The sequence below is a fragment of the Platichthys flesus genome, chromosome 1 (assembly GCF_949316205.1).
Source record: "Platichthys flesus chromosome 1, fPlaFle2.1, whole genome shotgun sequence".
Lineage (NCBI taxonomy): Eukaryota > Metazoa > Chordata > Actinopteri > Pleuronectiformes > Pleuronectidae > Platichthys > Platichthys flesus.
The window spans coordinates 28,557,525-28,573,617 of record NC_084945.1 but is presented as its reverse complement, the minus strand read 5'-3'; the positions used below and the strand labels follow the sequence as shown (position 1 = coordinate 28,573,617).

Genomic DNA, 16,093 nt, shown 5'->3' with positions numbered 1-16,093 from the left:
CCTATTCATTTTGTTGTTGTTTGGGAGTACATTTTTTTGTCTTTTCAAGTTGCTTAGGACAATAAATCAAAAATGTCTCACTAGGATTGTAGCTCATCATTTACACTGGAGAACATCAAGATCAATTCTCAATTTTAACCAAAGGTTCTTTTCTTCTGCAAAAGGACAGATGAAAGCATGATTTAGTGAATGGTTTGGTAAGTAATAAATAACTCACCTTACTACGATCACAGTTGCAAAGTAGTACAGAAAGAGAAAGACTTGTTTTTAAAAACACTTTATTATTATTTATTGTTACAAACCAAATGTCTAAATAGAGTGCTGATAAAAATAAAATATAAAAAATACATGAATCAGATAAAGAATGTGGAAAAGACAAACAATTGCTAGTAACAGTGCAGATGATGTTAGTAAAATACCAGGATTTTAAAAAAAGACTTGAGATCATAGACATTGAGTCGGAGTCTTGCCATGAGGTTTGTCACCCACACTGCCATTGCTTCCTGCCCTTCTCTATTTTGTTTTTCCTGCTTATGTAAATTGCCAGTTTGGCTTCACCTGAGAGGAAGTTGAGGAGTTGCCACTTTATCTCCTTGTTAAATTTGTTGTAGCCAGCATCCATGATAAGAAATCATCTCAGTAAAAATTACGTTAAAAAGATAGAAAACATTTAAAGAGAGACAAGACTTGTCAGTCTCTTGCACTCTGTAAGACGTGATAAACAGCCTCACACACATCGCAAAAGGGGCAATTGTTAGGAACTGAGGGATTCAAAACAGAAATAAAAGTGTTGAAGCAACAGCCAGTCCTTTTTTTATGAGTGGAGGTTGATATATAAAATTCTTCACTGTGGGTTGGGTCGATTTTTGCCCCACCTCTTAGACCACACGGTGGGGCCTGTTGCTCAGTCCGGACTGGGGGATGCTCTTCACAGAGTTTCTGTGGATATCATTTTCTGCTCTGTTGATTCTACACAAAGGGTTTGTGTTTGTTTGCTACAGTGAGTAGGGGGGCGGTCTTCTCCCCCAACCTTGGGCTGCGTAGGGGTCTGCAGCATCATGTTTAGCTTCTTTGTTGTGGTAGGCTATCAGGAGGCTCTGATCTTTTATGGTAAAAAGGGCCTTTGATTTAAAAACACATCGATCAAAAAAAACTTAATTTTAGAAAATTTAAAATAGTTTAAAAACAGCCTCATCCAACCCCAGGTTAATGGCATGCCTAAGGATGCTGCTGGTCACATCTCTCACACCAGATCTGCGTCAACCTGTGTGGTACATTTGAATGAACTGAAATTCGAAAGTGGCAGTCCGGCTGGCCAGGTGGACGAGGCTCTGTCCCCCCTCCTCTCTGGCTAAAAACAATTAACCAGTGGTACATAGCTGTTAATATTGAGGTGATATACTATATATTAATTGTTGATTTTCAATCATGAATACTGACGTCTGTAAATACACACTTAAATATATTTCCCATATTATAACACTCATTCTTGCCAGAAGGGCCTTTTGTGTACTTAATGCTTTATGTACTAATTTCTATAGTTGTACACTGGTAGCTGAGGCTAATGCTGGTGGTTTTCTTCTGCAGCGGATCATGTGATATGTGTGTTTTCATTGATTAGATATGGCTTTAAAGTGTCCACAAGTCTTTATATAAAATCATATATCACCAAATGTATATAACTAGTTTGCATTCAGTGCAGCTGGGACTAAAGAAACCAGCATCTGATGGGCACAGAGAGTAAAAAGGAAAACAAAAGACACAAAAACAATGATGTTTATTATTTCATTATAAATCACTCACATAGAAAACCAATAATACTGATCCTGGTACAGCAGTAACACTGAAGTGGGAGAAAAACTTAACAACTATAGAATACAACTCTACCGAGCATACAATGAATCTGATAGGAGCTCAGCATGTGTGTTTGTGATGAATTGGTTGATAGGGCTAGATATCAGCACAGGTTTCAATTTGATCCTTAATGATTCAATCATATGTCATATGTCCATTGACAATTTTGCGCTTCTCAGAATTTTCCCTAACAAAACCGCTTTTACATCCATCAAGGGAATATTTTTGTCAAATACAAAAGAACTAAAACATGTTACTCAATATTTTTTAGGTTTAGAGGTCCAACAATTTCGAGTAGAAAAATGAGGTTAGGTATTACAAAGGTGTCATCGTTAGCATATTCTCTGGCACCATACATTTAGCCTAGATGTATGTCTTTAATGAGAATAGGCGCAAATGCAAAGATCAGTCTTGGTAGGAATTTAAATTTGATCATTCATATAAAAAAAAAACTCAATTAAATGGAAAGTCTCCCAGCCCAAGTCACGAGGATCAGAGCTCGGAGAGATGCTGTAGTGGTGTTAGTTTGGATCTTCCAGTATATATTCTCTATAAAAGGATTTGAAAACAAATGAGTAACAATATCAGTGTTTCACTGTTGCAGGGCTTGCACGATGGTTCCCACGCAGGGTCCAAAGCCCACCCTGTACCCATCTCCTTGACAGTGACCTAGAAAGAAGCAGATAATGAAAGTTGTAATAAGAAACATGGGATCATGGAATTCATTTCGGGGATTTTTTGGGGCTTTCTTTTCCTGCTTCTCATTCATAATGGATAGTTTCCTCAGAGATGAGATTTCAAATAAAAATGTAGACACAAGCGGCAATGAGCGGATTCAAGCCTTAATTTGCTCAATAGTTGGAAGCGGCTTAATGAGATGCTTCAACATGCTTATTCTACAATACGATATAAACATATCTAATAAGTTGAACGATAATTGGACAAATATTAAAAGAGTTACGGCCAATTTACGCCAAGCCCTGTCCTTGGCAGAAGTTTATGGATAATATTGGCTGTGTTTTTGACAAATCCCAATCATATATGAAAGAAATGTGTGTCTCAGTCTCAATGTTTTATATCGAAGTTGGTGTTGATTGGACACAATAATCAAATAGAAGATGTGATATTACTGTTTTGTAATTTATGCACAATATGGCGGACGGTTATGGTCCAAGAGGCTTTTTTGTAAGAAAGTGAAACTTTCTTTCTGACATCAACTTGTTAGTGAGCTGGAGGTGAAGAGCAATTTGATTGTACAGCAGTGATGTCATTAATAAAGAAAATACACTGACTCACTGCTGCGGTGAGTGAGAGTGAAGACGATAGAATGGACGGAGCATGAAATTAAAGAAAATCCAATTCAAAGGGGGAGGCAAAGAAAACTCACTTTCAGAATGTGGGGGAACTTGTAGTATCTCATGATTGTGTTTTAATCATCCAAAACTGCAGAATTATTAAATTCAGAGACAGCTGATATGTCCCAAATCTATAGAATATAAAATGATTATTATTATATGCTTCTGTTATTACTGGGATGGTTCGGTTCAATCTGTTTGATACTGGACTCAGTTCATCTCAGAAATCACAGATCGTACTGGAATAAAAGGTCTTTGTGATAGCTGATTCCTTGTTTCAGCCTCATCCTTCAATTCGTGTGAATCCATCACACAGTATTGCGCACAATTGTCACCACGGTATTTATATATGTAGAGGAATCTGACCCATTTCCTCACATCAGTGGATCCTAAACTCCACTCTGGGGTATTATTTGGAGAGGGAACTACAGTGCGCCTGATGGACGACGTTCACTGCAGCAATTTTACAGACAATCTTCCTGGATGATACATGCAAAGTGTTAGAAGATATTATTAAATATATTAATGACTTGGCTCTGCAACTCTGCTGTTTATTAGTATCTGGAAGTAATTTGTTGTAAGTTTTTTTTTTCAATTGAAGGTTCGTATGTAACAGTCTTGTCGCACAAGCACAAATAACACTGTTGGTTTTATGTAAATGATGAAGTGGATCAATAATCTGCATTAGTTCACCTCCTCATATCTGCATCATCATTTTCCTGTCTCCAAAACATTCGTAAGCATGGGTCAGAGTTGGCGTTGAAATGCGCAAACTTTCCCTTCAGTTTTATAAATCCCAACGTTTGCCTGAGAATTGGCGTGAGCACGTATCAGGCTCTGCACGGTTATAAATGAGACCCCTGGCCCTTCAAGCCTCTAACCCCAAAAAAACATGATGAATGGTTATTATGCAGCCTATTTTCAGTAACTGTAAAAAAAACATTTTAAAGTCTGAGCACATCATCTCAGTGATTCTCTGCTTGGGTTTGATAGGAGAGTTTGAGAGGCAGTTTTTAAAAAGCACCACTTTGAATGTTTCCAAGCTGCAGTTCAGAAGCTTCAGTCTGACCTGTGATGGTGACTTCATCTCCATCCTTCAGGAAGGTTCGGCTCTCTCCTCCTCCCAGATTGATAGTCTTAGATCCCCTCCATGAAAGCTCAAGCATGGATCCAAAACTCTCCGCATCCTGTAGGGTGATAGAGCATTTTACATTACAAATATACTGCCCATAGAAAACACAGAACAGAGTTTGACAAAAATTCTTCCTTTGATAGATACGTGTTTACGAAAATGCAGGAAACTGGTCAAATTCCAGCTTTGAAATATAAAACCCTGTTGTGTATTTCATTACTGCAGCTTTTTAAATAAACAGATGTTGAATGTTACTTGTAGAACTTGAGAAAAAGAAAAACGATTTTTTTATTAATAATTTAGTTCCACAAAAAATAAAGATGACCTTAGAAGTACAAGTTGCTGTTGTTTTTTACAGGAGGAAAAAAGGTGAGAGACAGAGACAACAATACAAAAAACAAATGGTCTGACTTAATCATGGTGCCTCAGGGTAGTCTTACAACATGTCCAACAGAATAAACAGTTTCATCCACTGATCTTACAATAAATGCAGACTTACAGGTCCACTGATAGTACCAGAAGCCATCAGATCTCCTGCTCTGACATTGCAGCCATTGACTGTGTGATGAGCGAGCTGCTGTTTCATGGTCCAGTACATGTACTAGAGGCCGGGAGAGAGTCAGAGAGAGAGAGAGAGACAAACAGACTTATGACCTCGAGCAACAAGCTGTGATCAGAGGATCTGAGGTCAAAGCAAAGACAACTGTTACACTGATTAGTGCGCATACCTCTGCCAAGGTCCGACAGTCTCCTTCTCCAAGCTGCACCATATTTCACACACTCATAAGCCTCCTAAACATGTCTGATTTATCCACAGGCACTATTATGCAGTCTCTGACTCCAAATAACATTAAAAGCACAAGATGGCTGCACCTTATCTAGGATACTTTGGCTTCACTTTACTTTCTACAATGGGAGGAAGTGGAAATACGCCATCCATCTTTATATTCAGTATGTGGTCGGTCACCAAACTCCAATAGCAACATGTTTACAGTTGTAATGATATTGATAATGTCCTTTAATTTTCATTGTGAGCATGTCCCTGCATTATTGTGCGTCCCTATGCACACTTACTCATTTCCTCTGGGAAAGTGCAACATCTACATTCTTTTCTTTAGAGTCACTATGAAGTTTGACGTCAATGACGAGCTCTGTACTTGTTCCCTTCACCCTGTAAATACCTGAGAGGCATAATACCAGGACCACCATCTTAGGTAGGATAGTTTAATATTTCATGTCATTTTCTTAAATATTCTCCACATAGGTGGACAACTAATGTCAATAGATAATTGAAAGTGAACATAATGGTTAGTTGTGGCCCTACTTTAATGTTTTAGTGACACAAACAACTCTGTGCAATACAAGTGTAGCCTAAGGCTTTCCTTTTGCCTAACATATACATTTATTGGTGTACTGTTCTGTTGGTGTTATGTGTTAAATCGTTTGTATATTGAACTTTAAAATCTGTGATATCTTCCTAATTGTCTGCTTCCACAACAGACATGTTATATCTGCAGGACCATACAAAAACCTGCAGACTATTACCAGAAGGTCAGAGTCACAGTCACTACCACTACAAAACATGGTGCATCTGACATGTATAATACTAAGAAAACACCTATTTATTCTGTCTGATTTACTTTACATGTTATCCAGAGTGGATCTGACTCAGTATTATTCTTACCTTAAAGTTTGAATTGCAGATGGCTGCTGATTCTGCCATGCCCTCTCCTAAAAGACGAAAAATATAAAAATTCCAAGCACTTCATGACATAACACAGTGCTCCTCAATCAATCAAACTCCTGACATGAATCAGTGAGTTACAGTGGACGCTGTATTAAGGCTTTGCACATGATTACTACCACATCAACTGTGATGGAAGGTAATGAGGTCCATTTACATCATATAAGTACAGACTTGAGGTACTTGTACCATATAGTAGTTCCATACTTCTACTCCAGTACATTTCAAAGGGAAAAGTTGTACTTTTGTTCCACTGTATTCATCTGAAACCTCAACCTGCTAAACATGTGCGTTATTGCAGCAGCATTTATAAAACAACAATATACATAAATCAAAAACTGGCAGAGGCTATTTCTCTCCAAAATGATTAACTTTTTGGTATATTTAGAAAATGAAACAAATGTGAACTTGCTTATTAGAATGTTGGATGAATTTAGAAGTCCTATTATGCTGCACACATTTTTTGTGGGAGGGATGGAAAACCACCTGAGATGTTAGTGGAAAGTTCAGGTGGTAAAATATTAGAAGTGTGGGTGAGAGGGAGACGTAAACAGAACTTAATGACTACTCATTACCATGGATCACCTCAGGGCTTTTACTGCTAAGCAGTGTATGGGTGTGTGTGTGTGTGTTTGGCTGCACAAGTACAAAGTAAAACCATTACATGTGATTTGATTAAAATCCCTTCGTGCACATTACCTTTTAGTTTCACAAGCAGGTCAATGTTGAAAATGTAAGGATCTTGGTGTTGAAGATAGGGGAGGGGCTCTGGATCCTGCAGTTATAGGAGAAACAAGCACCAAATATTTAAAATTAATACAAAAATAATACAGCCTCATGTGGAAGCTCTGATGTTCACGACTTACACCAAAATGCAGAGAATAAACTGACGGCTTATGATAAAATCCAAACCTGATGGTGCACAGGTGTCTCTCTCTCCTGCTCATTGTGGGAACTGTTAAGTTTTTTCTATAATTTGTAAAGTGCCTTGAGATAATGTACAATATGATTCTGGGTAATATAAATACAATTTTATTGAATTGAATAGTGAGACATAAAAAGTTATGTTTGAACTAAGGGTGGCGCCAGAGGAAAAGCCTTTCGCTGTAAATCAGGTCCAGACAAGAGTAAGTCGAAACAAATTAAATATACTCTGTTGCATTTACTTCTAATGTCCAAGTGTAGTTCTAATGCAGCAAGTGTAACAGTAGCTTGACTGTTCCAGTCAAGCTACTGTCTTTGTCCATATTTTCACTCCCATTGTTTTCATTTCCCTCTGTCAGTCAAAGCAAGATGTGGCCAGAACTTAATTAGTTCTACACTTTGAACTTGTGTTGACCCAGGTAATAATGTGTCAGCTTCTTTGATTACCTCTGAGTGAGAATCGTACAAAAAACAATGGAATTGAGAGCTATTGATAATTCTGGATATCATTAAGGTTTGTTAAAACAACTTTTTCCAAAACATCTCAAATGTAAAAGTCCTATTGTAAAACTAGAATTAGTGGCTAACATGTGATACCTCTAACAATCAAGTGGAAGTAAACATCTATGCCTGTCCAAACCCATATATGTATGTAAATGTGTTAAATTCTTGCACTAACCTGGATAGGGTTCTGCTCTGCGAAAGGCAACAGTGCCTCCATGGGGACGACCCAAGGTGAGATTGTTGTCCCAAAGCTCTTGCCCAAGAATGGACCCAGAGGAACATACTCCCATGCCTGAATGTCTCTGGCTGATAAGAAACAAAAACATTACGGAAAGGTTATTGTGACAAGAGCAGAAAAAAAAAAAAGAATCAAAACTAATAATTGGTATTAAAAAATTATATACTTGAGTAGAGAATTTGATTAACGTATTGAGTTACATCCCAGTATTGTCACATAAATCGCCTCAGCGGTTAAATAAAATACTTTGTTGTTAGCATCTTCAAGCCTGTGCTTATGAAGCACCAGCGAGATAATCTTCAGCTGCAGGAGTTTAAATGCTCGTCTGCTGTGCTCACGCACGGGTCACTGACTCCCCTCACCCACAATGATCCTCTAACAAGTGACTCTTCAGTTAAACTGCTTTAGCATGTAGCTGCTGTTACACAATCATTTCCTCAATACTCAATAAAGTACATCTATCTATATGTCTATCTATCTATCTATCTATCTATCTATCTATCTATCTATCTATCTATCTATCTATCTGATGTACATATTTGCCGTAAATATATTTATGAAAATATATGCAATGAATTTTAATAAAATAAACCTGGCATTGTATATACAATGCTATATGTTTATTTCTTTATGTACAATACATTATGGAAGGTTTGAAAAAATAAGTTATTCTGTAATTTGGGCTTTTAAGACTGTAATTTTATTTATATTCACCCTAAAAAAACTGTCCTCTTGCTGTTTCAGATTTTTCTGCTCTTCCGCTGTCACTGTGCATTGTCTTTGAGCCATTGCTGCTCTCAGTCATCTCTAGCGTCAAATCCGTCCACATCTGACTTCACACATTTCCCCGCTCCTCACAGACTGTGGTTGAATTATGCAGCTGGGATAAGGAGTTGGGGTTTTCTGACGGGGCTTGAGGCTACATGAGAAACAACTTAATTTCACTAGGGTTTTTCTCTGGTCAGAAAGTTGTGTCATGACTTTGAATATTAGATAATGAGTTTCTTAACATTTTCTGGGACATTTTGCTTGTGTCTGGTTTATGGACTTTTACCTCTGTTTCTTTGTGGTTAAGTTGGTGTTCAGTATTTTCTCCCTGAGTTCTGTTTCCTGTTTTATTTTGAAGTTTTTACTCCTCATGTACAGTATCTCTAGCTTAACTTCCTGTCTTTGTGCTGTTTTCCTGCCCTTGTGACAATATGTACCTCTTCCACATGTGTTTCACTTGTGTTCAATTATCTTTGCCTCCCCTGTGTATCTAAGTCTCTTTGCTTCTTGATCAGTTCCTCTATTTCACCCGTTAGTAATCGTGGAACTTTTTCGCTTTCTCTCTTCCTGTGTCTTCTTCATGTTCCCAGTGTATTCTTTTCAGAGTGTTTTCTATGTTTAATGTCCAACATTATGGTTACCAGGGTTGTATCCATCTGTGAGGTTTACTGTGCACCTACTTCATGGCCATAACTATAAGACCTATGAGAACGTTTGACATTCAAAGATGAAGATGGCTCCTCAGTTATTTTAATCTTTTCATGCATTATCTTTGGCATTTTAAAGCAATACTGTAAAATCCATAATCTACATATACTGTATGTATAAAATGTAATTACAATTGGCATTAAGTCATGTTTAATGCATGAAGTGACAGAGGAACTGGAGGATAAATCCACCAAGAATGTTTTCAAAGGTCAGATATAAAATGGTAGGGTCGCCTAATAATGAATTTTACAGAGGAAACTGTTTGTCATGCTGTGGTTTCACACTTCAGCCATAAGGTAGGGATATTAGAGAGAATGAGAGTCAGAGAGCAACAACACCATGCACCTCTCCTCCAGAGATTTCCAGTCCAATCAATATTACATCCAGTATTTCCACTCATGTTTTGATGAGGATGCCGAGGCCACTTCATCTGAAACATTTTCCATCTTCCTAAATCTGAAGTGACTGCATCAACATGTATAATGCAGAGCTGAATAAAAGAACAAGTGTGTTTGTAAGTGAAGTGTCCCTGCTAATGAGTGATCTGGCACTGATTTACCATTAGCGTCATCACAGAACCAGTTCAGACATCAGACAGTCAAAACAAACTTTACTGATATGAACACATTTGGTTTATTGTTAAACACCTAAACATTCTTACCTTTTACTGAGCCCTGTCTAATATAAAAGGCCAAAAGTCCCTCTAAAGCTACAAATCTTCTCCAAATCACTGCACATGTTTAGAAACTGTGAGGGCCATATGACAGTTCATATCATGATGCTGCTGGTGTCATATGTTTTGCAGAGGCTCTTACCACTCCAGTCATTCATCAGTACCATGCCAAAGATGTGTTCATGGGCTTTCTGGATGGGAATGGGCTCCCCGAGCTGATTCCCTCCTCCAACAAAGAAGGCCTTATCCAAGAGCAGAAGCAATTTTAAAATATAACAACAGTGAAAAACTGCTCAGCTTTTGTAGATCAATATGGATCACGAAGGCAACTCAGGCCTTTTTTTCAAGCATGTAATTATAATACTTGGAAAATAAATACAGGTGATGATATAAAATAGACAATGTAATCACCATCTCCAGCTCAATGTCCATCTGCTTAGACGGCCCAAACACTGGAGGTTTTGCTAGCAGACAGGAAAAAAGGAAAACACGGTTATCACTGTGAACTTCAATCAACCAAAATCTGTTAAATAGTGACATCCTCAAAAATTATTTTAAATTTGCCAACACAAGTGGTACACTGCTCACTTTAGGGGCTTAATATGGACTAATTAAATGTAAGGGCACCTCTAGGCCAAGCAGTGAACACAAAATGACAGACAGTATCACACCCATGGCCAGATAAACCTACTGGAGAACTATCTTATTCCAGGTGTGTTTTGTGGTATCATGAACACACAACACTCACAACATCCACCTGGAGAGCTAAACCCAAATGATGGTCTTGTAACTAGATTTTGACAGAAAAATGTGTTCAAATCAATTTCCATATATTTACATTAGATCAAATGATGCTGTATAATGTGAACGTGTCCTCAATACTGATGAGCCCATAGGGATTCATCCCCAACTATATAGTTCCTCTCAGCTCTACTGAGGGTTCAGCATCTTTCAGCTCATTGTTTTGGTTGTTCGAGCAGCAGCAGGTTATCTGTCAGAAGGCACTGATAAGAGCACTGTAGATACATGTCCATCCACAAACATAAGTATCTTACTCTGGTCAGGTCTCATCTGGCCTGAGGGGCGGCGAATTGGGGTCCCAGACACAACCACGGATGACGCTCTGCCATGGTACCCCACTGGAAGCCTCAGCCTGCAAAATACAATGGCAAAGTTACGACAGCAAAGACCAGAATGGGGAAATCAAGTTCAGTTTGTACTTGGGCTTCTGTTGACTTATGTATGTAAAATACGTTGTCAATTGTATATACTAAGCTTCAGTTTATGTGGAAGCAGTTGATGTGTGATGACTAATGAAAGCCAATAAGAGATGGTAAAAATGGCACCTGTGTGACACAATCAATACGGTTTCCTGGTCTAGCACTGGGTGTGCACGAAGAACACTGTCACAAACTTACTCTGTTAACAGGCTGCTGTGCCCACAGTTCAGTGTTAGTCTACAAATTGTGCATATATTAACGAGAATTCACAGAGTAGGGAAGATATATTTTTGCTGCAGTCATTATGTTGTTGTAGACCTACAGGCATTTAGAAATGTATAATGAAGGGTCATTTGTTCAGTTATATTTTTAAGGATGATGAGCAGAGATAAAAAAAAAAGGGGGACTACGTGATATCTCTCTGCTCTGCCCAGGTGATCTCTGGGAAGTGAAGTACAGAAAAGCAACAGCAATGAAATCTATTTAGTCAACAAACTGCACAGACAACGGTACCCTCAACAAGGATACAGATGCAAGTCTGACAAAAACTGAATCGCCGGGTGGCTGGTCGGACAAATGGCAGAGGGGTATGTTGAACAGGGAGTGCTTCATCCAACACCAACACTTCTAACAGTGTAGTGATGCACTGAACCCTGGGGAGGTGCTCAGTGGCTGCAGTGATGAGCAGCTGCCTTCTGGGCCCCAATATGACACTGTGAGCTGAAGCTCAATAAAAAGCAGAGGGGAGCTGCAGACTGTTCATGAAGGTTCACTGGTGGTTCATTACTTTTTACACTGACATATCATTTTCACATTGTCAATTGATGCTGCAAGGTTAAAATAAATGTATAGATTATTTCTCAGGGCTAGTTTAAAACATGAATAAAAGAACCATATCAAACACATCAGTTGGATCAATTTCTTTTTCCCTATTGGTCTCCCTTTTTAGCGAAAGGATTCAAATACATGTGGTCCATTGCTAAAAACAATTTTGCCTCCTCTAAATTCGACATGAGTTTGACAGGCAGGATGAACAACCTGCCATTAGCTGCTAAACCAAAGGGTTTACAGAGAGACCGAGATGCCTCAGCCACCTTAGCACTCCTGCCATGTGGGACGCGGATTAAATGAAGGCTGTCTGTGCTGCAGGAGATACTGCCGGAAATGTGATATGAACTCCACCACAGCAAGCATTCTAGACATCTGGTGCAGTAATTCTGTTCAGGGCCCTGATTCAGCATTGGAATGCACACTGATGCTCTTGATGCCCAAATCAAACTGTTTTCAGAGAGCCAGTTTCTCAGTATCTATCCCAGCACTGGGGAATGCATGGAGGCCTCCTAGTGAGCTTTGAGTTTACCTCTGTGTCTAACAGCTTGTTTGAGTGAGAGTGTACCAGTTTGGCATCAGAGCGTTCTCCTTTCCCCGGAACATAATGCCGACGTTGGTGGCGTGATCTTTGGAGGAGTAGAAGTCAGTGTAATCGCCTGTGAAAAATACAGAGGGAGAAGAACTGAAACATACATATTTACCGGCTGGGCCTTATCAGCACAAACCTGAATAATGGAGCTGAGTAAAAGGAAACAGAAATGTGGTATGTGGTTAAACAGCGCCCCCCTGTGCTTCAATCATAACTATGTGTCTGAATCAGAATCAGAATCAGAATGTATTTATTGCCAAGTAGGTTTAAACCTACGAGGAATTTGCTCTGGTTATTGGTGCATACAATGAACATAGACCATAAAAACATACAAACACAATAAATACAACACACATAAGTCTGTCATTATGTCTTCCTATATGATGTACTGAAGAATAAAATAAGACATGTTAGATCTTGTATGTCTCTGTTCACAAAAACAAGTTATCAAGGAAATTATTTTCCCCAGTTTAGCAAATAGGAATTTATATCCAGCCTGTGGCATGTCATGACTTCCTGTCTGTAGACAGAGCTGTAAAACCCTGTTCCCAGCAGCTGTTCTTTTGGGGACATTTTAGTACATTTAGTACAAGCACATTTTAGTTATTCTTATAAAGAGTTGAATTGTAATATCAAATAATCAAAATGAGGGGAACAACACTGGAATTTAGAAGAGGATGGGAGGGGACTGTCCCCGGCCCTTTTGGAAGTGATGCCCTTGGCAGCTGTTGACATTAACACATACTGACAGTTCACAGCAACGGCAAACACTCTTTCTCCAAAGGTGAGACACGTCGTGACATTAAAGACTGTTGGCACTGACTCAAACAAATGCATTATTCAAAAAGTATGAGGGGAAATTAACTTTAGAGATGATGCCTAGGGGCATATGTGCTCCGTTTTATTAGATTCGCCTTTGATAAAACACACAACTCTGATGACCGGATTTATACCATGATATGACTCACCGATGTTTGCAGGAAGGTGCATAGTGGCAGTGCTCTGATGTACAAATGCTCTGCATAGACAAGGACAAAGACACAAAAACAATGAATGATGCAAATGCCTAAGATCAATTAGCAAATAAATAAAACTTTAAGCCTTTTGGAGAGTTAAAATATAAGGCTGAGTTTCCACACTAGAGCAAATCTTTTGCAGAACAAGGATACTGACCGTATGTCTGAACTGTGTGACTCAGAGAGCACACGTGACAGGAGATGAATAGCAACAGAGACATTTATATAGATCCCTACATAACTGCTAAGGTGTCCTCAGGCAAAACACACGATCCTAAAGTGCCCAATGATGGCTATGCCAGGGTGGATTGCAAAAGTGTACAACAAAAGGACTTTGACTGGTCATCAAGCCTAGAAAAGTACAATATAAATACACACATTTTTCTTTTTTTTTTTGCTTGAAATGTTCAAGCTCCCATGGTAGCCCACATCTGACCACACCCCACTTTGTCCTTAGCTGCTGAGGATGACCTGCTGTGATTTCAGAGACAAGGTTGTGAAGGTATGTGCACTTTGTAGACTTCTGCATCTGCAAACACTACACAGACCGACCTGCTCCGAAGGCTGATGTCATCTCTCAGTGTGCTATCATTGGCTGACAGCAACACCTGCAACGTCTTCCTGGCCTCCCTCCAGGCCTCGTAACCAAGAGCCATGAATGCGTTCAGTGTGGGCTTGTAGGGAGACAAGACAACAAAACAAATATATTAGGTAGCCCTTCTTGCTGACACATTCATTGAAGGACAATGAATTTTGGTAATACCACCACATAGGTTTTGGGCAGAGCCACTAACTTGACACACAAATTACATCTTGTGGCAGGTTAAAGGTTATTATTATTTTGAGGCATGAAAATGTGCATAGTAAATATTAACATATGTAGAGCACCTTTAATTCTAATTTTTACAGGGAACAGATTAAACACTGGATGTCCAAACATGGCAGCCCATTTCAATGAAAGCTGCTGATTCAGCACATGAATTGAAATAGACATGATCATTGGTTATTTTTCAATCTTGTTCAACCTGGCTGAGCTGCACACATTTCCACCACGCTATTTAACAGATCAGTCTTATAACCAGAATAAGCTGTTCTTAAAATATAATTGCTAAATCGCTCCTGCTTGTTAAGATACAGTATAAAAATGAAGGTTATATATTAATGCTTTCATTATGATAATCCAAAACAATAAAACAAGCAGAGGTAGATCTGTGGTATGGACGCTTGGTAGTTTGGTAGTACATTTTGTTCAGATGTCTGTAATTCTACCTAAAGTAAATTTCTTCTTGAAATGATGTGGTATTGCTACTTGTACTGAAGTACAGGATATGAGTACCTGGTGCACCAGTGTCTGTGGCTGTTTGACCAAATTTGAAATCTATTGGGAATAGTGCTGTTAATGTGATACTCTAAACTTAAAGATTTGCAGTACTTCTCATTCATGCCTGGCTAAAAATTACTTTTTTCAGTGTCTACTCTCTCAATAGTCCTTATGGTGAAACTTACCTCTTCAAAGACATCCAGATGTTTGGAAAGCACAGGTCCTTGAAACAAGGACTTTATTACACTGAGGTCCAGAATTTGTTCTCCAATGGCAACACCAATACGATGTTTGGGCTGCGGAAAAAGAGAACACTCTGACATAACTACAAATTATAGAATGCATTTCTGCTACCTTGCATTAATCAAGTGGTAATAATTGTTTTCTTATAGTTTTTGGTATTTCCGCCAAAAACTGTTCATAAATACATATTAACTTGGTGTGAGATGTGTACTGGCTGCAATCGTTTTGTGTGGAATGTCCCAGATCCCAGAGTACACTCACAGCAGGCATACACGCCGCACCACACATGCAAGTACACTTCTACAAACTGCAATTGTGACTATTAAGATAAAGTTTCCAATAGAGATCAACTTCTCCCTCATTGGCTTAACGTTAATCCAAATATTTTATTTTGAAAATCTTGACCAAAGGTCCTCAGTGGAACACTCCAGCTTTATGTGTTTGAAAAGTCCGCAGAACAAAAACAACTTACCTTGTCCGGTGATGAGAATACACCATAAGGCAGGTTGTGGAACGAGAAATCAGACGCTGCATCAACTTTTATAAAAGACATCTTCTCTTTGGCAGTGGTTCTCTACTCAACCTGACTTAGTTTCTGAGCGACTCAACAGCAGCAGTAAACGCTTCCAGATGTTTGGACAGGCCCGCCTCCCACTGCCTAGCCAATCACATGCTGCCTGTAGTATCCTCCCTAATCTAGCCCTCTGGTAGGCAAACAAGCCTGGTCAATGACTCAGCAGAACTGAAGTGCTGGCTTTGATCAGTGTCACTGGTTGTTAGTAAAAGTTTAAAGAAAAGGACAGATTAAAAAAAATAGGTTCTAATAGAAGCTATTTAATTAAAAAGAAGATACCTGGAAAAATTCCAGCCTGAGGGAAAATGAAGACAAGAAATAGTTTTAACGGGAATCTAATTTTTTAAACAGGGGGTAATTATATTATAATATGAAACCTATAATACGAGAGAAATAAGA

General features: G+C 38.7%; 1 protein-coding gene across 1 annotated transcript; it reads right to left on the bottom strand.

The window, feature by feature from the left end:
* Positions 1 to 1,762: 1,762 nt before the first annotated feature.
* Positions 1,763 to 15,753, bottom strand: fah (fumarylacetoacetate hydrolase (fumarylacetoacetase)). Its single transcript, XM_062390734.1, has 14 exons — positions 15,593 to 15,753; positions 15,063 to 15,173; positions 14,109 to 14,230; positions 13,509 to 13,558; positions 12,517 to 12,607; positions 10,956 to 11,053; positions 10,312 to 10,364; positions 10,043 to 10,142; positions 7,689 to 7,819; positions 6,785 to 6,860; positions 6,026 to 6,072; positions 4,841 to 4,942; positions 4,279 to 4,396; positions 1,763 to 2,523 (listed from the first exon to the last, which is right to left on the bottom strand). The coding sequence occupies exons 1-14, from the start codon at positions 15,671 to 15,673 to the stop codon at positions 2,447 to 2,449; spliced, it is 1,257 nt and encodes a 418-aa protein (XP_062246718.1). The 5' UTR covers positions 15,674 to 15,753; the 3' UTR covers positions 1,763 to 2,446.
* Positions 15,754 to 16,093: the final 340 nt, after the last annotated feature.